General features: G+C 43.1%; 1 protein-coding gene across 1 annotated transcript; it reads right to left on the bottom strand.

The window, feature by feature from the left end:
* Positions 1-381: 381 nt before the first annotated feature.
* On the bottom strand, positions 382-19,636 carry CCL28 (C-C motif chemokine ligand 28; the record flags this gene model as incomplete). The annotated part of the gene is made up of 3 exons (XM_082836347.1): positions 382-574; positions 3,994-4,120; positions 19,573-19,636. 3 exons carry the CDS (start codon positions 19,634-19,636, stop codon positions 382-384), a joined length of 384 nt encoding a protein of 127 aa, XP_082692473.1.
* Positions 19,637-21,322: the final 1,686 nt, after the last annotated feature.

Genomic DNA, 21,322 nt, shown 5'->3' with positions numbered 1-21,322 from the left:
CATGTACAAGGAGAGAAGAGAGAAAACAAAACAGATGTGGCAGAATATTACCAAGGATTAATCTAGGTAAAGGCATACAGATGTTCGCGGTACCATTCTTTCCACTTCTCTGTAGGTTTGGAAAATATCATAATAAAAAGGTTGGAGAAATTCGATTTGTATGCTGTGCTTAAAATATTATGTGAAGATAAGTATTCTCTCTTCATTTCATTTTTCAGTTGAGTATATTATTGGCTCCATTTGCATCTGTATAATTGTTCCTTTACAAAATTATATTTTGCTTTGCCCTGTTCCCTGTTGGAACATTCACATGATATATTTATAGCCAGCCGTGGCCAAGTTCACTCAGGACTCATCTGTGTAGCTTCATCTGTACTCTCTCTAGTAAGGAGTTTTATGGCCATGTGTTTGATGCCTCCCCTGATGTGCCCCTTTACTGTTCCTCCTGCTGTGGTGTTTCTTCTTACGGCAAATGTTGCCTTCAGCATCTTTCTTGCCTGACTGTTCTTTCATCCACTGCTTAATAACGTGATTGTGCGGGCTGACACAGATTCTTCTGCGCTTGACGTGAAGGCTGCCAAGAAGGGAAGAAAAAAAAAATCACTGATAGAAAGTACAAGTCAGTAAAAACTTAGTGAACTTATAGGCAGTTCCCACTTTGGGACAGTGTATCTTTGGACATAGACTGAATCCTAAAGCTGAGGACCACCAGGATGAGTCTTTACTATGGTGCTGCCTGTGGTTCCTCAAACACCTGCAGAAAATACTAAAAGGAGAAGGAGAAGGAATTGGAGGGGGAGGGGAGGGGGAGGGAAGGAGAGAAATAAGATCCCACATGCTGCACGGCATGGCCAAAAGATGAAAACAAAAACAGAAACAAAAAAACGCAGTGCTCTGCTCAAGATATACAACTTTGCCTTGTGTTTATGTTTAGAAAGAGCTAGAAGCTCTTTAATGAAATCACTGTAGAGAAATTTTAAACAAACTGCTGTCTCAGACATCAAATATTCCAGTGATTGTTTAAAGGGTGTGAAACAAAGGACCTATTTCTAGGCAGAAAGGACAAGGAAATAAATCTAGTGAGTTCAATGTAAGTTAATTTATATTAGTTAATTGTGATTAATAATATTGATACATGCTTTTTGGGAATTGTATTTTCAACGCTTGCAATATTTTCTACATCTAAAACACTTGTCTCAAACCTTAATGTCTTTATACACAGTCAAGGTTAAGGGACTACATTCTGGATAAGTAAAAACATGGTCTGTAGTAAAACAATTTGAAAACAAGAGAACATTTATTTATTTATGTCGAATCAGTAAACACAACAGAGATGACCTGTAATTTACGATTACAAAATACTACATAGTCCAATTTCATCTTATTTGAGACCAGGTCATAACTACTCTATATTTTTCAGCTGTCTTATCAGCACAGAGGGGCCAATTTAAAAACTTGTACTTGGATGAAGTATTTTTAGATCCAAGTGACTGGCTTCAGAGTTTCCCTTTAATTAAAATTGAGTCCTTTTTAAAATGAAGAATCATGTTTTTGATCATATTTTCCCTTATCGAAGTGAGGATTTGCAATATTTCTGTACCTATACCTTTTATTTTTTAACATTTATTTATTATTTTATTCATTTATTTATTTATTTTGGCTGCACTGGGTCTTAGTTGCGGCATGTGGGATCTTTAGTTGCGGCATGGGCATGTGGGATCTTTAGTTGCGGCATGCGTACTTTTTAGTGCGGCATGCAGGCTTCTTAGCTCCGGCGTGGGGAATCTATTTCCCCGACCAGGGATCAAACCCAGGGCCCCTGCATTGGGAGCATGGAGTCTTACCCACTGGACCACCAGGGAAGTCCCTGTACCTATACCTTTTAGATCTCTATCTCACACCTGCTTAACCCAAAGAAACTTCTCTGAAAATTCTGAGAATAGTGTCCCCTGAGAGTCCCCAGCATCTATCTCTTACTCATATACACACAGACACCTCCTCTGGTTCTTTCTCTGTGGCTTTCTGGGAGTCCCACGGGAGCCCTTACAAGTTCTGAAGGCTTTTTTAGTCTGAGGTGACATATGCCAGTGAGGTGGAGGGAATTGAAAGCTGAGAATCTAGCATTTCTGAGAGCAGCCTCAGGCAGATTTACTTCAGCTAGGTAGGGCTGACACAAATACCCAGGTGTTTCCAATTTTCCAGAGCATTGCCTATCTGTGAACTGCCTATGAATTTTCACTCTGCAACTATTACCAGCACTATTTATTCAGATTAAATAAAAACTGATGAAAAAAAAAAAAAACTGATGGGATCTTGGCCAGGCATATACTATGGGAGCTTTTCAAGCCCGTTGGGAACGTGAAGCATCCCCTCAGAAGGGAGCTCGTCAGTTAGTATTCCCCGGATTGCTATGGGAGTCACTGGTTCCCGCCGACTAACCCTCCTGAGCTGACAGCGCCAGTGAGGGGCGTGATCTGAGGAGACACTGAGAGAATTTCCGGTCCTCTCGCTTCTCCCCCACAGACACCCGTGCTTATTAAAAGTTTGGGTCAGGAATTGTCTTCCTCCGTACATCTAACCCCAAGTGTGATATTTAAACTTTGTTGGATATGAGATCCTTTTGAGGAGCTTGTGAATTCTATGGACCTTCTCCCTAAGAAAATGCTCACACATTCATACCCACAAATTTCAGGGAATTCACAGCCCCCTGACCTGAAGAAAGTCTATCCATGGACAGCTTACAAACTCTTCCTCTGAACTTCTGAGAATCTTTTCTTGGAGAAGTGTTTCTCAAGGATGAGTAATGGATGGATTCCTTTGAAAGGGGGGAAAATGTATCTTAAATCTCAGAGAATGGTCTGCAGGACCCAGTTGGATAGAGTCTCCTGGGGACTGCAGGAGGGCAGAGTCTGTTTTGTTACTGCTGTATCTTTGCACATAGAAGGGTACTGGGTAATCGCTAATCAATATATATTTGTTGAATTCATTCAATTAATGAAGAGGTTCCCCAGTGACTCAGGAACTCAGGCATCAGCATTGGGCTTATTTGTGTCACCTGGAGCCACAAGTGGTATTAAAACCAGCACTCCTGGGAGATGCCTAATGTGCCCTTGTTACGATTTAAAGGTGCCAAATGCTTTGGAGTTTGGGAGAACATTCCATGGGTAGTCCCACCGTTGTTTTGAGAGACCTTGGAATATAGTGTTCTGAACGAAGAGACCTGGGTTCTCATCCCATTTCTGCTGTTCACTAGCTATCTGTCACCAGATGAGCTATGTCATCTACTCAGTGACAGCCTTCTCCTGTGCGACATGGATATGATTTACGCCTTCCTCACAGCATTATTGTCAGAACCCAGATTTGCTAAGTACCAATGCATTTCCGATTCTAAAGTCTCTGTGGAGACGTTGAGTACATCAGTAAGTCCGGAGTTTTGAATAGCTGAGCCATGGGTGGAGGTAGGAGGGGTGAGAACATTCACCAAGAGCCAATAGCCCAGAATCAAAAGCAAAGAAGGGCATTTGAACTTCATTGCATGTAGCACTTGTGACAGGTATGGACACCTCCACGCTTCTGTTTGAATCTTACATACACTTCTGATGAATTCAGAGAGGAAAAATCATAGCAGCCCATTACTTGCAGGGAAAAATTATAGTTAAAGCCATGAAATTGAATAGAGTCATCTTCTGTTTTTATTTTTGCTTTTGTTTTCACTCAGAATGTCCCTTTTTGGCTGAGGAAAGTCGTGTACACTGTCTGGTGACTAAAGGCATTTCCCTCTCAACACAGCAGTGCAGTGCAGGGAACGGAGGGTTAGCATGTGCCTCTGGACATCCTGGCACAGAGCGAGTGTGCATTCACGCCACCCTCCCCTCCCTTGTTCAAATAATTATATGTATGCTGCGTATCAGGCAAAGTCTCCCCAACCTACTGTTCACTAGACGAGAAACGACCACTCTACAGGTCTAGACCTCCCTGCCCAAGAACACTCACATGACAGCAGCCAAGTCACAATCCCCGTCAGCTCTCTGAATGCTACATGTAGTCACTCTTTCCAGAAGCCTTCTGGAAATATGATGTGAAACCTCAGTGCAGCAGCTGGAGGCAATGGGAAGTATGGCTAAAAGAGGAGAAGAAAGAAATGTGAACTCTCACAGTTTACCGAACACTGGCCTGGCTCTTATCTTGAAGACTCTAGAGGAACAGAATGTTAACCCACTGAAGCAAGAGGCAAACACTTACTGGGGGCTTTGTACATGCAGACTCCAGGGCAGGACACGTCTCTACCCTACAGAACTTACACTGTATTGGGGGTGGGGAGATAAAACTAAGCACAAGCAAAGACACAAAACAAGGCAAGAGTTGAGAAACAGCTTCAGATGATGTTACTGGGGTTGCAACCGTACTTGCTTAAAGAGGTGAGGTTGACAAAGTGTCCCGTGAGCTCCGAAGGGAGCAACCACATGGGTCCCTGGAGCAGGTTTGAAATGGACCCACCAGGGAAGTTCTTAACTGAATCTTTAAGGACTTGGATGGGTGGAGAAAAACGGAGAAAACTTGTCCAGGCCAAAGGAAGTGCATGGTCAAGAGTTCTGAGATAGGAAAGCCCAGGGCACATTTAGAGAATAGAGAAAAATAGACCACTTGGTGTGAACTGAGTGGCTGGGAAGCTGAGTAATGGGAGGTATGTTCAAAGCATAGACTGAGGTCACACCCCATTGAATGTCAGTCTAAGGAGGTTTATCTTTTATGAAATGGAGTCCATTAAAGATTTGAGAAAGGAGAAGGGTTTTAGGAAAATTTGTCTTGCAGTGATGAGCTAGTGGGGATAAGATAAGGGAGGAGTGACCGGGGCAGGAAGTCAGGTTAGGAGGAGCTCACGTTACCCAGATATAAGGAGAAAAGGGCAACACAAATATGCAAGGAAATCTAATCTCCTACTAAAATGTGTATCTGCAAATCCCTACGTGCCACATGCACACAGTATTCTATGCCCCCCATTCTTCCAAATGGGTAATACATTTTTTTAAAAAAAAGTTAGAAATTATAGTCAACAGTGGCTGCAGGTGGCAGTCTCATAATAACAGACAGAAGTTAGCCCCTGAATTAGAGGTTAAAAGAAATGAGTAAAACCCCTCAGTGGTGTCAGCTCTAAGCCATAGAGGTCCCTGCTCTTGGGACAAGGAGAGATTATAAGTGAGAGAAGCCAGATTCAAAGAACCACGTATTGTATGATCCCATTTATATGAAATGTTCAGAATAGGCAAATCCATAAAGACAGAAAGGAGATTAGTGGTTGCCAGGGGTGGGAGTAGGAGGGAATTAGACATGACTGCTAATAGGTGCAGGGTCTCTTTTTGGGTTGATGAAACAGGCTGAAATTAGACAGTGGTAATGGTTGTACAATTCTGTGAATATACTAAAAATCACTGAATTGTACCCCTTTTTTTGTTTGTTTTTGGTTTTTTGGGTTTTCTTAGCCACATCCCACAGCTTGAGGGATCTCAGTTTCTTGACCAGGGATTGAACCTGGGGCCACGACAGTGAAAGCCCGGAATCCTAACCACTAGGCCACCAGGGAACTCCCCGAATTATATGCTGTTTTTGGAGGGTGGGGGCGTGCTGAGCTTCGAACCTAGGCCCACAGCAGCGAAGCGCCAAGTCCTAACCACTGGACCACCAGGGAATTCCTTATTTCAAGTTTTTAAAAATTACGATGGGAGAAGGACACTGGCTGTCCTCACATTTATTAATGCATTGATTTCCTTAAACTAATTGTTTCTTTCTTTAGCTATGCTGTGCTTCCTATTCTCCAAGTCAAACTGTTTTACTATCCCAAACAAGGTTTTGGGTTTATTCATGTAACCATTCACCCATCTTACTATATAAGAATTACTATGTGAATTCTCATAAATGAAATACTATCTATATTTATGTCTATGAGCTCTTTTACAGTGAATCACTATGCCGGACCTTGGGGGTAGAAAGATGAAGAGTTACTACCACACATACTTCTGTTATTAGTTGTAACCCAGGCAACTATAAAATATTAAATGGACTTTCAGAAGCATTGTGGGAATTAAGAATCATAGGCAAACCTATGTGCTTAAGAATTTGTGTTTTCGGAGTGCTGACATCAATTCAAAGCACAGTTTTAAGCCAGAAAAGCACTCAGGACCTATATGTACTTAATAAACTGAATTATATTTCTCAGATATAAAGGTAGGCTGGGCTCACCTGGAGATCACTTAACCTAAGACAGATTAACTATCGAAAGGCGAGAGGCAGGCCAGCATTTATCATATGTTCACAGATGTGACTGGTGCCCTAGTGAGGCAGCTGGAAATGTAAAAGGCCAAGAAAGATGGAATCCTCTGAAGCGTGCACAAGGAGTTAAGCAATGAAGAATCTTAACAGGGTGGTTTGGATTAGGGCAAAGGTATGATTCTTTTAGATAACATCGCCCCCTAGAGGTTTTCTAGAGCAGCTTCCTATCAATATTTCCATTTTGAAAGAACCACCAGGAACTTCCTCTGATTTCGATGATAAATATAAAAACATATTTTTATTTTTGCATTTTTATATTTTTGCATCTATGTTTATAAAAAAGATTACTCCATACTTTTATCCCCTGATATCATCCTTGAATGTTCTGAGTGTTAACGTTATATTAATCTCAACAATGCGTTGGGTAGCTTTCTCTGTTTTTCTATTATTTGAAAAAGTTTGTGTAAGACAAGGATTATCTGTCCCTCCAATGTTTGGTAAAACCTCTAAAACCATTTAGGTCTACTGTCTGTCTGAAGAAAAGATGTTCAATTCTGACTTAACTTCCTTAGTAGTTACATGTTTATTTAGATTTTCTGTAACTTCTCCAGTCAATTTTGATATCTTAGCTTTCTAAGAAATTGTACATTTCATCTACAATTTCTAATGTTTTGTCACTGAAAGAGTTCGGAACACGCCACCCCAAAATATGCCACTCTGGCATGTTGATTATTTTAAGTTAAAGCCACTTAAAAAACCAACAGATGCAGAAATGGTACTCTGACCTTCCTAAAAGCAAGAGAGAAAACTTCCACGTAAAAGGTACTCTCCCAACACCTGGGGAAGAAAGAAATTTTTAGCAGCAGAGGGTGGTACCACCCCACCTTCTGGGTGAAGTGAGATGGTATCTCCACCCCACAGGAAGCTGAAGCCAAGGAAAATCTGCACAAACGAACCACAAACGAACCTTGTTAAACTAAGCCTTATGTTCCTAGTCACTTTTCCATGGTTAACTGCTTTAGCCCAAGTTCCTTTGTCTTCTCACGTTTTCACAATTACCACTCTTTGTCCAACTTAATATATAAGTCGTAATGTTACCGAACTCAGGTCCAGCTGCTCGCCGCTCAAAAGCCAATAAAGAGGCGAGGTTGGTGGAAAGGAAAGTTTACTTTATTTTGGATGCCGGAAACCGGGGTGGGGGCAGGGTATGGAGGGCAGACTCCTGTCCAAAGGCCGACTCCCCCCCTGACAATCAGGGGGCAAGAGTTTTTATAGACAGAGGGATGGGGCTACGTGGTGTAGAAGCTCTGACAGTCATCGGTGGTCTGACCAGCATCATATCGATTGTTTTAGGTACAGTTAATCTTCAGTTCCGGGATTGGTTTGTTCCCATTTCTTTCGAGGCCAATTCTTGGAACTGTGTCAGCTTATGTACAGCTCACCGGATATGGCTCAGAATATTGTCTATGGACCTTAAGGACAAACTAAAAGTCCTTGATTTTGCTTAATGACTAAACTATTATAATTTGGTCTCCTTTGACTGTTTTCCTGTTCCTGCATTTTCTCACTTCTCTGATGAAACTTATTCTTTGGCTCAATTTTTTCCACAGATAAAAGGCAGGCTGAGGACATGGGGGGTGGGGGGAAGGACCATAGGGTCCTGCTCCATTTCAGTAACTCAGACTGCTTCTTTGGGTCTTCATTTCCTCGTGAAGGTGATTTCGGACGCACGCAGCAGTAAGCAGCAGCTTGTAACAAGCAGCAGTGAGCAGTAGTTGGAAGCAAGATCTTAGTTCCCCGACCGGGAGTCCTAACTGCTAAACCACAGAAGCCAGCGGCGAGGGCCTAAACCCCCAGTTCTTGCCTGCCTTGTCAGGAAAGAATTCAAGCGAGGAGGCAGAAGGTAAAGAGAAATGTAAAAAGTTTTTTGGAAAAGCACAGTACATGCGGAAAGACGCACAGGCAAACTCCGAGAGAGAGAGAGAGAGAGAGAGAGAGAGAGAGAGAGAGAGAGAGAGAGAGAGTCGCACCTTTGGGAAGTTTAAATCCTTTATGAGGGGCCAGTTTTCTGGGTCCTTGTCTCCCTTCTGGCCAATCATCTTGCTTTGTCCCCCTAGGCTAATTTGTCTCAGGACCCTCCCCGTAGGTGCGCACGCACTTCTCAGCTAAGATGGATCTCCACACAAAGGATTGGGGGGTGGGGAAGCAAGACTCATCATGGCCTGGCGTTGTTCCCTGACTTTTGACCCCCAAGGAGACTTTCTGTGCATGTTTAGTGTCTCCCTTGCCCCAAGAAGGGGGGGAACGGAGATCCCTTGATCCTTTACTCAAACAAGGTTTTGCCCCTCTTTGTTCTTGCCATAACTGTTATCTTAAGGCATCCACAAGAGACAAAGCTTGGCTATTTACCCTGTCCCTGTTATAGCTTCCATTTTGGAGAGTAAACAGGAGGCTGATTTTAAAAATGTCTAACCGGGAGCCCATCTAACTTCTGTCTCAGGAAATGCAAACAGGAGGCTAGTTGTAAGGGTCCTGCCTGAAGCCCACTTTTTTCCTACCCCAAGAAATGTAAACGGGAGGCCAGTTGTAAATGCCTAGCTTGGGGCCCATCTATCTCCTGCCTCAAAGGCACCCATTAAATAAATTTGTATGCTTTTCTCTTGTTAATCTGTCTTTTGTTACAGGGGTCCTAGTACAGAACCTAGAAGGGTAGAAGGAAAAATTTTTTTTTCCTTCCCTACATCACAGCACTATCTTACCGTCTCTACAGTTGAGTTCTTTTTTAGTATACAGTGTTTGAAGAGGCAGTTCCTGTGCAAAGTAACCGTTTAAAAATCTGGGTCTAAATAATAAAGAAAATATATTTATAAATTTACAAAAATCATTTTCTTAGAAACTAAAAAAAATGCATTGAACTCATTGGTTAAAAGTGAAATCACGGGGCTTCCCTGGTGGCGCAGTGGTTGAGAGTCTGCCTGCCGATGCAGGGGACACGGGTTCGTGCCCCGGTCTGGGAAGATCCCACATGCCACGGAGCAGCTGGGCCCGTGAGCCATGGCCGCTGAGCCTGCGCATCCGGAGCCTGTGCGAGGCCACAACAGTGAGAGGCCCGCATACCGCAAAAAGAAAAAAAAAAAAAAGTGAAATCACGAAACATTTATTCTGGAAAACAGCGGAGGTGTTATTTATTATAACAGGTAAGATACAGCTAAATTTAGCCTAAGTGCATTTATTTAAAACACAAACACGATAAAATAAAAGGTTCAACCCTAGAAAAGGAAAATCAGAGGAAACTAAAACGAAGATGGGAAAAAGACACCAGCACGACGCTGCGGCGCTTTACGGCTGTCGCGCTACACCTATCTGTAGGCAAGGCGGCCGTGGATCGGGAGACTAGGTGCTGAAGCCGAAGCCCCGGCCCAAAGAAGGGGAGGAGGAGGAGGAGGAGTGCGGGGCGACAGCTGCGGGCAGCGGGTGGTGCTTGTCGTCGCTTGTCTGGGCCACGTCCCGCCGCTTTTCCGGTCTCTGCGCCTGTGCAACGTGCTGGGCGCCACAGGCAAGGTGGGCCTGCTTTTCGCTCAGCGGGTGTTTGGTGCGTGCGGCGCAGAGAGGGCGCGGGAGCGGAGAAGCGGGCAAGTATAAGGAGTGCGCCTCCGGGAGGGTAACATCACGCGACCGGCGTGGTGGCTGGGCTGCTCACGCGCCCACGGACGTCAGCCAGCGCGAGGCTCCCCGGCCGCGACCCTGAAACAGCAGACACCTGCGCCCGCCGCCCAGACCTCCCCGAGCGGAAGCGCGAGTCCTGCCTCTGCCCGGCGGCTCCTGAGGACGCGCTCTGGCGGCGCGGGAGAGCCTGGCCGGGGCGCGCAGGGCCAGCCTGGCCTACCGCGGGCTGTCCTTCCTGGAGCTGTGGGGCAAAGTCAGTTGCGCTGGGCACGTCTTTCCTACCTTCGTTAGTGTTTTGGGTGCTTGATCTATCCGTTTCTCATGCACATAGGTAAGAAATCTTACACTGTTGTTGAGATTATGTCAGATTTTTTTTTTTTCCTTGCCAGTCTGTCAGCTTTTACAATGCATCGCTTGGGGTTATATTTTCAAACGCGTACAAGTACCCTTCCGGTATGCAGCCGGGATTGGAGTAGAAGCACTAGCCTCGGTTGCCAAATTTAAAGGGGCGCCAAAAAACTCAGTAACGAAGACAAGTCACATTTTAATGCAGCATTTTTTAAAATAAGAATTAATACAAAGACATATATGATGAATGAAATACTGCAATTTTAAATAAAAACAAAATTCGACCCTGCGCTTGCACGACTCACCTCGGTCACATCACTTCCCCACCCTATTCTCAGCCTTGGGTGAACCTTCTTGGTGAATTGATTGTACTTATCCTTCCCTAAGATTCCTCTAGGGCTATTACAGACTTTTGCGTAAATTCTGTTTTTCTGATATTAATAGCGTGACACTAAACTTTTGGTTAAATTTATTTATCCATCTTATTTTGTATTTTCAGTCATCTTTTTTCTTTGCTTTTTTCCCCCTTCGGTTGGATTGATAAGTTTAATACATTTCCTTCAAAAGTTTTTTTAATGAAAACTTAGGCTTGGTTAGGTCAAGAAAAAACTTCCCTGGGAGAAGATCAACAATATCTCATACAAATCTTTTTGAGTTTGAATCAAGTATTATTTTACTAATGAAGGTAATTGCCACATCAGTACAATTCAGCAGCGTTTATTGAGCGCCTGCCTTGTGTCAGTCATTGTTCCAGGCACTAAGTATACAAAAATTAGTGAGTCACTGTACCTGAACTCAGAGTCCCTACCCTAGCAATTTCCTAATATCTTAGAAGACCTCCTTGCTGCATGTGACATTTTTACCCTTTCCGTCCTAGAAATTTTCCATATCCCTAATTTTCAAGACACTAAATTCCTCATTCCCCTAATACAGTCATTCCTCTGTATCCAACTGAGGACGTTATCTCCTGCCACTTTAAACTTACTCCTTTTCATTTTCTCATCTCATTTAACCATCGTTTACAGTTACCCAAGCCAGAAACCCGTGTGTCATTCCATCCTCCTGCACTCCACAGCCAGTCACAAACACCTGTAAATTTTACTCCCTGGACATTTCTCAGATTTGTCTCCCCCTTTTCGTCCCTGTTACCACTGCCCAAGTTCCAAACCTCATCAGTTTGCTCTTGGCCAACTGACCCTCCCAGTTGCCTCCGTTTTCCCAGTCTTGCTCTTTCCTCACGTGGATCTGAGGTCTCACAACGCCCTGTGCTTTTCTGTCTTTACCATATATAAAATTAAGCGTTTACACGACTGCCTTTTGACTGTGAACTCCCTCAGCATACCTTTATACCCATACCACATAGCACAGTGCCTGGCATTAGTGCTGAATGTCTCTTGAGCTGATCTAAACTCTGTTGTAGTCTTATATCATGTTTCCTTTTATCTTGTTTTAAGGCTTTTAAATATTAAATATTTTTCCTTTTTTAAAAAATAAGATTATCATTTTTTGATCAAGGTCTTATGTCCCAAGTGTCCTAAAATTACACAGTGCTTTTCAGAAACATACCATCCCCCCACCCTCAAGTAATTAGGGGTCAATTCAGTATGATGAATCATTTGTCCATTATATTTAATTTTATATAATTAAATATTATATAATTTTATATAATTAAATACTATATTTAATATTTTAAAGATGATGTTATTAGTATCATTAAAAGCATTATCTTGTCTTATTATAGTGTTATTACCGTTGATTCTGTTGGTTTTGGGTTGTCATCATTGTTTCCAGTATTAAGTGTCAGAGTTGGATGGTTAATGGGAATGTCTGTCCCTGATTTGATTTTATGTCTGTGATCCAGTTTTAGTCAGTAACTAGAAGGCTTTAAAGATTTCCCTACTCAAGACCTTTTAAGACCAGCACTAAAACACTGCACATCAAATTTGGATATAAAGATTAGATTCTGGGTTTTAAGGAAAGGATTCTGTTAATGTACAGAGGTGACCCAGTTTCCTCTCTTCCTTAGATGGATGGCTAAGTACGGTTCCCAGAGCTGCAGTATGGTTGTCCCTTGGGGGCTTATTAGAAATGCAGTTTGAAAAGCACCAGTACAAAGAATTGTAAGGTCGGATCTTAACAAACGGCACCGCGAAACAGAGGAAAGCTTCAAGTGAGCTTTATTAGGGAGCGCTCCCGGGCGAGGTTCACTGGTCCGAGAGAAAGGGGCCAGAGAAGTTGCACCCGGGCGAGGGTTGGGCAAGATTTTATAGGGGAAGAAGGGAAAGGTGTGTGGTGAATCTGGGAGGGCGCAGGGTATTCCTTATTTGGTGGTCTTTTCGGGTATCCTGGGGGACCGTTAGTCCCGCCCCTCAAAAGGCGGGAAGGCTGGGCCGGGTTCAAAGTCCCCAGGTCAGTTCCTGGAACTGGGTGGTCCGGAAAGTCTCCAGGTCAGTTTCTGGACTGGGTGGTCCGGAGAGTTTTGGTCTGATGCAACCTGTGAATCCGATTGTGTTCCCCTACCTCGGGCCAGTTGGCCTTACAAGAATACTTTATGGAACACAGCAGAAAGGAAACAGCAAAGGTACATGCCATTGTTAGAGAAATATTCCCAGGATAAAGATAAAAATGATAAGAAAGATTCACCTGGCTGCTGGCAGTATCTCAAGTCCATAAGTGTAACTTAAGAATGGCAATAGGTACAAAAAAAATTTTTTTAATTATAAAAAGAATAGTAGTTAAAGAAATGTTCCAAATATGGTTGGGGACACATTTCCCCTTCCAGTGAACTTCACACCTTAATGGAGCCACTCACACTGTGGATGCCTACAGACAAAGGTGTCCACTGCTGTCACCATATAGGCAAGAAGGGGTCACGAAGATATGATGCATGAAACTGCTGTGCCCAAATAAAAGTTCTCCCAGAGACTTCTTGGAGCCCTGAGATAATGTTTGTGTAATGGAGAGTGAGTGAGGGTTTTTCTTTAGTTAATCTGAACAGATTTGGTCACCAGTACTTCTTACATCATGGACACTGGAGTGCTCAGGGGGTAGTCTTGAAGGGGGTTAGGTAATTTTTTGCCATAGAGACATGCTGACAGGCATTACTGCACAGTTACTCGGTGTGTGGAGACAGACTACCAGGTTCAAGCCCTGGCTCTGCCACTTACTAGCTGATGTTGGGTGAGTTACTTAATACTCTGTGTCCCAGTTTCTTTATCTGCAATATGGAGATGGTAATACACCTACCTCATGGGGTTGTGAGGCTTGTATTGTGGGACTCGAGGGACATTGTTCCAGCTAATGATTAAGAACTCTCCAGACAATAGGGGCTTCTTAGACAATGGGTGAATTTCCAGGATGTCCGGCCCCCTTCCGAGAAGGAGGGAGATAAACAAAATGTAAAAAAGGTGTCTGTCAAAGACCAATCAGGCAGCTGAGGACAAGTTCCCTCTCTGGTCCGAGCCTAAGCCGGGACCAATCAGCAGGAAAACACAACCAAATCTATAATTTACATACGGGGAAGTGGGAACCTATAAAACTGACATATTCGCGCCCAAAAGGGGTTCCTTCTTCGACCTCCTGCGTGAGGACCAAGGAACCCCGGTGCACCGGCCTTCAATAAACCTCTTGCGTTTTGCATCGGCTTCCGACTCTTGTTGTTTCCTGGGCGAGTCGAAACTCCTAGGAGACCGCGAAGGTCTAACAGTATGAGTTTATACATTTAAGTGCTTAGAACAGAAGTGACAAATAGTAAACAATAAATGGAAACAAAAAAGACATCATCTGGAGGTCAATATACAGCACAGTGCCAGCTCCACAGTAGGTATCCAGGTGTCTGAGTGTTTGTGGAATGTGTCCATTGTCAATGTATTGCCCCTTAGCTTCAAATTCACCCTTAATTGCCTATTCTATGAAATTAAGATGGGCCCTTGTAGTGTAAGTGCCTGAAAGCCACCTTTTTTGATTGTAATGTAAGTGCCTGACATTAAGCTTTTGATTGTCAAGGCACCCATTTCAGAGGCATCCACAGAATAAACATTGTCAGCTGCACAACTAAAGAGCCAGACTGCCCCATCCTTGGCCCCCTCTCCCTCCAGTGAGACACCTCCCTGTGAAGAACTTTCCCCTGCAAACTGGAGGGCAGAGCTGGTGATTTTTTTTTGCCATTCAGTGAGCATGGCTGTGCCCTCCAACAAGGTCTTGGTCTCAGCTGGGCAGGGAAGGGGTGCAGGATCTCTTCCTTGAGTACTCTATTTTGTCCCGGGAAAATCTGCTATTCCTGTATGCTTTAGTGTCCTCTTTCTAGCCTATCTCTTGTTACAGTTGATAATTTGTTGTATTAAACTTTTGCTGTTCAAATTATTGTCTGGTTTCTGTCTCTTGATAGGACTCTTAATTGATAATGAATGAATGAAACTTTAATGTTCCAAGAAGTTTGTTGTCTGTTAAGATGAATGATGCAAACTTTTAAGAAATGACTGTATGTTTTGTACAGATATGCTGTTACCTATGATTAAGTGGAACAAAATATAAAGCAGTATGTAGATTGTGTTCTGTGATTTATAAGAAATATTTATATTTGGACATTCAGACAACCAAAATATAGGTCATTCACATGACCAAAATATATTTCTCAGATATATTTGATCTTCAAATATACGTGAGTTCCTGGCTCACAACTCCCAAAACGCTTGGAATTGCCTTTTAATAAGAGCAATGGGAGCATCTTTTGTTAAAATATTTGGTTTTCTTGTCCTCAGTTCCCGAAAACGCTTCAAACCATAAAGGTGAAATGAGTGTCTGGTCATTATTGGTAATAAGCCCTTTCCACCACAACTGGGTTCATGTTAATGAAGGTAACTTTTGCAAAGCGCCTAAGGATGCGGGCTGGTTAGGGTTGGAGCTTTTAGTTCCACCCGGATTTACAGGGAGGAGAGAGGGGCTGGAGGTTGAATCAATCACCAATGGCTGGGAATTCCCTGGCAGTCCAGTGGTTAGGACTCCTCGATTTCACTGCTGAGGGCTCGGGTTCGATCCCTGGTCAGAGAACTAAGACACCACAAGCTGCACAGCATGGCCAAAAATAAATAAATAAAAATCACCAACGGCCAATGAGTTAATCAATCATACCTATGTAATAAAGCCTCCATAAAAGCAAAAAAAAGGAGGGGGTTTGGAGAGCTTCTATGTTGGGGAACCAAAATGCTTCCATGTGCTGCCATGCTGGGCCCAAAGCTCCACAGGACAGAAGCTCCTTTGTTCGGGACCTCACCCTATGTATCTCTTCACCCAGCTGTTGATTCATATCCTTTGATATCCTTTGTGATAAATCAGTAATCTGGTGAGTAAGCAGGTTTTCCTAAATTCTACGAGCCCCCTAACAAATTAATCAAACCCAAGGAGGGAGACCATTGGAACCACCCATTTATAGCCAGTTGGTCAGAAGCACAGGTAACAATGTGGGCTTGCGATTGGCACCTGAAGTGGAGGGCAGCCTTGTGGGGCTGACCCCTTTGCCTGTGGAATCTGATTCTATCTCTGGGTAGATAGTGTCAGAATTGAGAGGAGTTCAGTGTTGTTTGTTGGTCTGGGGAAACCTACACACGTGTTGGAATTGGGTACAGGAACGTTTTCATGGTCCTATTTAATGTTTTTAAAAATCTGTGTGGTTATGCATGGTTAAGCAGTTCCCCAAGTTGATGTAGTTAGAATTCTGACCTGGCGTTTTGGAGTCCAAAGCTCACACTCTTCCCAGTATGCCAGCATTTTTTAAACTGGGTTTCATAGACATCTGGGGATATGTTCTCAGGGTCCGTGAGCTCTCCAGACAATGCCTAAATTTAATATTTCATCTCAATGATAATCTTTACATAGACATGTTCCGGACCTTCTGGAAGACCATCTTAAAGGAGCACTTGCAGGACATTTGAATTTTGCTTTAAGTTTATGCTAGTGTTGTTACCAAGTCAGATACTATCTTAATTGTCCCAGGCCAATAGGAAGAGAACAGAGTGGAGTTTCAAAATGGATTCATGCTAAGGGAGGGGCAAATTATACCATCAGGGTTCAAACAGAAAAAGATGGTGGGGAAAAAAACACTTCTTATTCTGAACAGGGTAGTTAATGCACATGAAACTCAAAACCTGCACCTCAAGTATCAGTGCTATATTCATGTTTGGAATAGCGATTTTCATTTTGGCCAAACATTAACATTAGGTTAAATTAATATTGTTACATTTAAACCTTCTTGGCTTTGTAGTTGTGGTTTTATTTAAATTTTAAATTTATTTTGGTTTTACAATTGCAGAAGATACATACATAAACACATATATATGGGGTTTATACCTAGTTATATGTTTAGACATCAAGTGATGTAGTAAAATAATTTAAAAGTCATCATTGAGAATAAAGAGAATGTTTTTCTTTAAAGGGGCCCATATTTGACTGAAATTTGAGAAGATTGCTATTATAAGAAGCCAGTCTGCTTCTCTAGATATAGAAAAGGACATTAAAAAAAACCAAACAAACCTGAACTACATTATAAAGATGATGATTGGGGTTTTTTTAACCAAATCTAGATGCTAAATCCAATAATGTTATTGAACTCAGGGAAATCAGGACCTATTGTTTTAACTAAAGGGCACACTTGGAGAGAAACTGAAGGGCAGATTTACTGGGCACGTCTTGTCTGGCTTCTCAGGAAGCACTCCTGGTGAAACAGAGTCTCAACTGTTCAGAACAACTTTCAAGCACAAATATATATTCTTCCAACCCTCCTTAGTGAGTCTTCTAAGATTAAAACAAACAGAAGATAGTTTTCTTTTAGGATGCAAGCAGCAAGTCCCTAGCAAGTATCTCTAATCAGGAGCCATCCTGCACTGAGAAAGTAGGTTGTCACAGGAAATGGGAAGAAAGCCAATTTGGGACTTAAGCAAAATCCCCCAACTTGTGTCTGCTGGACAAAGTGGACCCTTCGTCTTTAACGCACAATAAAAACAGCAAGGCCCACAAAGCCCTGGGTTGTGGCTTTAAATAATCTGGCTCTTGGCCACTGGATGATAGACATTTTTATGGAGTCGGAATTGAGTTCTGGGAGCCGGCAGCCACGTCAGCAGGTGTGGAGTATGCCCTATCTTTGAGGAGAATCCAGGGCTTCTAATTATGGGTAAGTCAACTGCTCCCTGATTTATGCAGACTATTTTGGGGATGCCAGTTACTGAGCCATCACATCAAGATGGACACTTCAGGAACCATTAAGAGAATGGAACACTTAATGCCTCAAAAAACAAAATGTATTTCCCAAAGTCCCACACTGCCATGGGCCACTTCCCTATCCCCTCCCTCAGCCTGAGACAATTGCCAGGGCCATGTATACCTCCTTCCCTGCGCTGCTCAGTATTCACTTTCCTCCCTCCCTCCCTCCCTCTCTCCCTCTCTCCCTCCCAACCTGACCTTTCTCCCAGCCTGAATTCATTACAACCTCCCACAAGGCACCTGAGACACACAGACACTTGAATGGACGTTTGGCACGGAAAGCAGTGGGCTTGCCCCTCAGTTCCACAACTGTTCTCAGGCCTACTCTCATGTATTTTAACCCCGACATCACTTATTTTTAAATAAGAAAGCTGGAGCTTCCCAGACAATGTGATTTCCCTGTGACCCAAACTGCCTTAGGAAAAAGGCCCAAGACTAACCCAGAAAGTTACTGTTGGGTCTCCTCAGCTCTTTCTTATCATCGCCAACTGTTCCTTTTCAAACACCTCTGTGTTTTGTGGTCCCACCCTCTCTGCCAGAGCTCAGTCCCATGCAGACCTTGGCCTTGGGTCTGGCAGGCTTCCCTCATTACCCTGCCCCCTCCGCCGGCCCCTCCCTCCCTCCTCTCCTGGAGGAGGGCGGCTGCTGCTCCTGCGGCTGGATTATAAAATAGGCCCGGAAGCTGAACGGGGAGTTGTATACACTTTTATTTCAAAGCTTTATGTGAGAAAAAAAAAAAAAACTGCATTGCCAAGACTAGGAATAAAGCCTTAGCTGGTAGACTTTTGTTTAACAATGGGGGTGAGTCCTAAAATTTTAATGGTGAAATTTTCTGAAAAATTTACAGAAACATATAAACTGAAAACCTTTTTGTTTTGGTAAGATAAGTGGCTAGAGATGAAGAACTGTGCTCAGTAATAAAGCTCAGTAGATTGGGGCATTCTATTGGGAGTCATAGAATGATAGCCAACTCCAGAGTAGGACAGAGGCTGGTCTGCTCTAGCTAGTTCTTGCCAGGGAGTGTGGAACCATTGTTGCCAGATCTGACTTTTCAAGAGAAGCTCTAAAATCTAATTCGTATGTGTGTATATATGAGTATGTGTATTTGGAATCTGTCAGTTTAAAAACGTTGGCTCGGGACTTCCCTGGTGGTCCAGGGGTTAAGACTCCGCGCTTCCACTGCAGGGGGCACCCGCTCGATCCCTGGTCGGGGAACTAAGATCCCACAGGCCGCCCGGTGCGGCCAAAAATAAATAAATAAAAATTTTTTTAATTAAAAAAAAAATGTTGGCTTAATTTTTCAAAAAGCAGACCAAACAAAACTTACATTTCAACTCTTCTGAATTTAGAGACTCTATTCAGGTTAAAGTTTCAGAAAAGAAGACAGTGGAAAAGAGTCAAATCAGTCAAGTATTAAATACCTATATTTAGGGTTTCCTAAATACAGTAGAAAAGATTGCCTCCAGTCCAGACGCAGTTATAGTCTCCATATATATGCTAGCAAATCACAATAGAAGTTCTCTTTGATATAATTTGTATGGTTCAATCATCTCCTTTATCCTGTGTTCCTTTTTAAAGATCAGACTGAAGTTTTGGTTTTCAGTAACCACAGGGCTGACTTTGATCAGAAAGCTTGCAACTTACCAAAACATAAACCAGAGGTCCAGTCTGTCTTTCTTCCAGGAATATGCACACTTGTATTCAGACAGTTCAGCAGGTCAGGGTAAGGGGGAAGACAGTTGAATAATAGGGGCTTTCCTCCAGCCTCTACCCAGGGATTCTCTTAAGATACTATCATCAGAAAAGAAAGCACTGCTCAAAGTTGCACTGGTGGCAAATTACTGATATTTAAGTGCAAATGAGGTTCCTTCCTGAAATTGCCTCTTGGAGTTGAGGAATTTAAACCAACGCCACTCTCACGTAGATAATTGGAAATCTGACCCCTAACTGCAGAAGTACCTCACTCCTTCCAGCTCCACCTTGGAAGGCAGCCCCCCTCCTTCCCCTGGAGGCTTAGGTAGCCAGCCGGCCACTCACCTTCCGAGGGCTGAAGAGCCACCCAGGCAGCCAAGGCCACGAGAGCGAGTCCTGTCCGCTGCATTCCTGCCTGCCCCCAGCAGCTCGACAGCACCGCAGGTGAGCCTGTTAAGATCAGGAAATGAGGCTAAAAGTGCCCTTGGGTGCAGAGAAAGAGCGTGGAGGAAAGCAAGCCAGAAAGCTCCACCCTGGTAGGTGCTAGGGTACCTCTTTCTCATGTTTCTTTCCTTGAAACCAGGCTCTTTCTTAAGACCAGACCTGTGTTCAACCACCTGAGGGATCGGGTGATGTCTGTGGTGATCTGACCTCTGGTGAGATTGCTGTGAGTTTGGAGGTGTGCATCAATTTGGGGACCATTAAAAATAGCTACCTACATGAATTCCTCCACAGTTATAAATCAGAATTTTGCAGTAGAGAACCAGGAATTTGAAGTTTTAAAAAGCTCCGTAGGTGATTCTGATGGATACCTCTATTGAGAACCATTGTGTAAAGGAATCAGTTTTTTAGTAGCTTATTGAAACTGAGTTTCTAGGGACAAAGGTGGCAAGTCATAAAAAACATTATCTGGTGGAAAGATGGGAAAATTCAACCCCATTCTGGTCTTGGTCTGCAGCCAAAGTGTTTCCAGTGAGGCTGTTAGTTTGTTTAGGAGAAAGGTAATAAGACAGGTAGAGGGGCTATGCCTGGTAAAAAAAGAGCCCCAGAGCAGGTGTGAGCAGGCATGAGGAGGTGTGGGCTGTAGTCCAGCTTTGTCACTAATCAGCTTTGTGAATACAGCTATAGGGTAGGCTGAGGGTAGTTGGGTTCTAATCCTGCCTTTTCTACTAACTGGTTACATAACCTTAGCAAATGTTCTTAACTTTAAATAAGAAGGCAGGCTGGATGACCTCCAAAGTCCTGCCGTGCTTCCTCTAACTGCACTGTCTCATGCAGTAGCTTCTTGTCCATATGTGGTCCTTTAGCATTTGAAATGTGCTAGTCCAAATTCACATGTGCTATAAGTGTAAAATACACACAGAATTTCAAAGACTTGGTACAAAGAAATATAAAATATCTCGTTAATAATTTTTGTATTGATTATATGCTGAAATGATAATATTTGATATATTGAGTTTCATAAACTATATTATTAAAATTATTCACCTGCTTTTTTACTTTTTTTAATGTGACTACTCAGAAAATTCTAAATTACTTATGTAGCTTACACTATATTTGCATTGGGCAGTGCTACTTTATAAGGTCAAGAGCTCGAGGTCAGAATTGTCCCCCAGCTGTCAAGTTGTGATACTTAACCAAGCTCTAATTTCACTATCAAGAACTGGAGTTATAATACAATAGGAAATGGGAGCTTTGTGGGCACAGGGCTAGGCCAAGAATGGGAAGACCTAGTCATGCAGAGCAGCCGTTCCAGACTCTGCCACTAAGCAAAGGTCTTAAGACTCTTGCTGAAGTTCTCGGAAATAGAGCACAGAGATCCTGCAGAGGTGACTATCAAGGCCCATGAACCTATATGCACCCACCACAACTGAGCAGCCTCTGGACCTAGCAGAGGACCAGGTGCTCTGAAGGTGAGTCGGGAAAGCTGCACAGAAGTTATGTTCTGAAACAGCCACAGTTAAGAAATTATTTTGATTTACAGAAACAACACAGGTACATAAACATTCAGTCACCAGCCTGCCGTTGTGCCTGAAGTTCCTGCCCTAAGAGGCCTTCTTGAGGGTGGCTTCTGTGCAGTAGAAAAAAGCCTCTG

Source organism: Leucopleurus acutus (assembly GCF_964270905.1).
Source record: "Leucopleurus acutus genome assembly, chromosome: 3".
Classification (NCBI taxonomy): Eukaryota; Metazoa; Chordata; class Mammalia; order Artiodactyla; family Delphinidae; genus Leucopleurus; species Leucopleurus acutus.
This window is presented reverse-complemented; position numbering and strand designations above follow the sequence as displayed.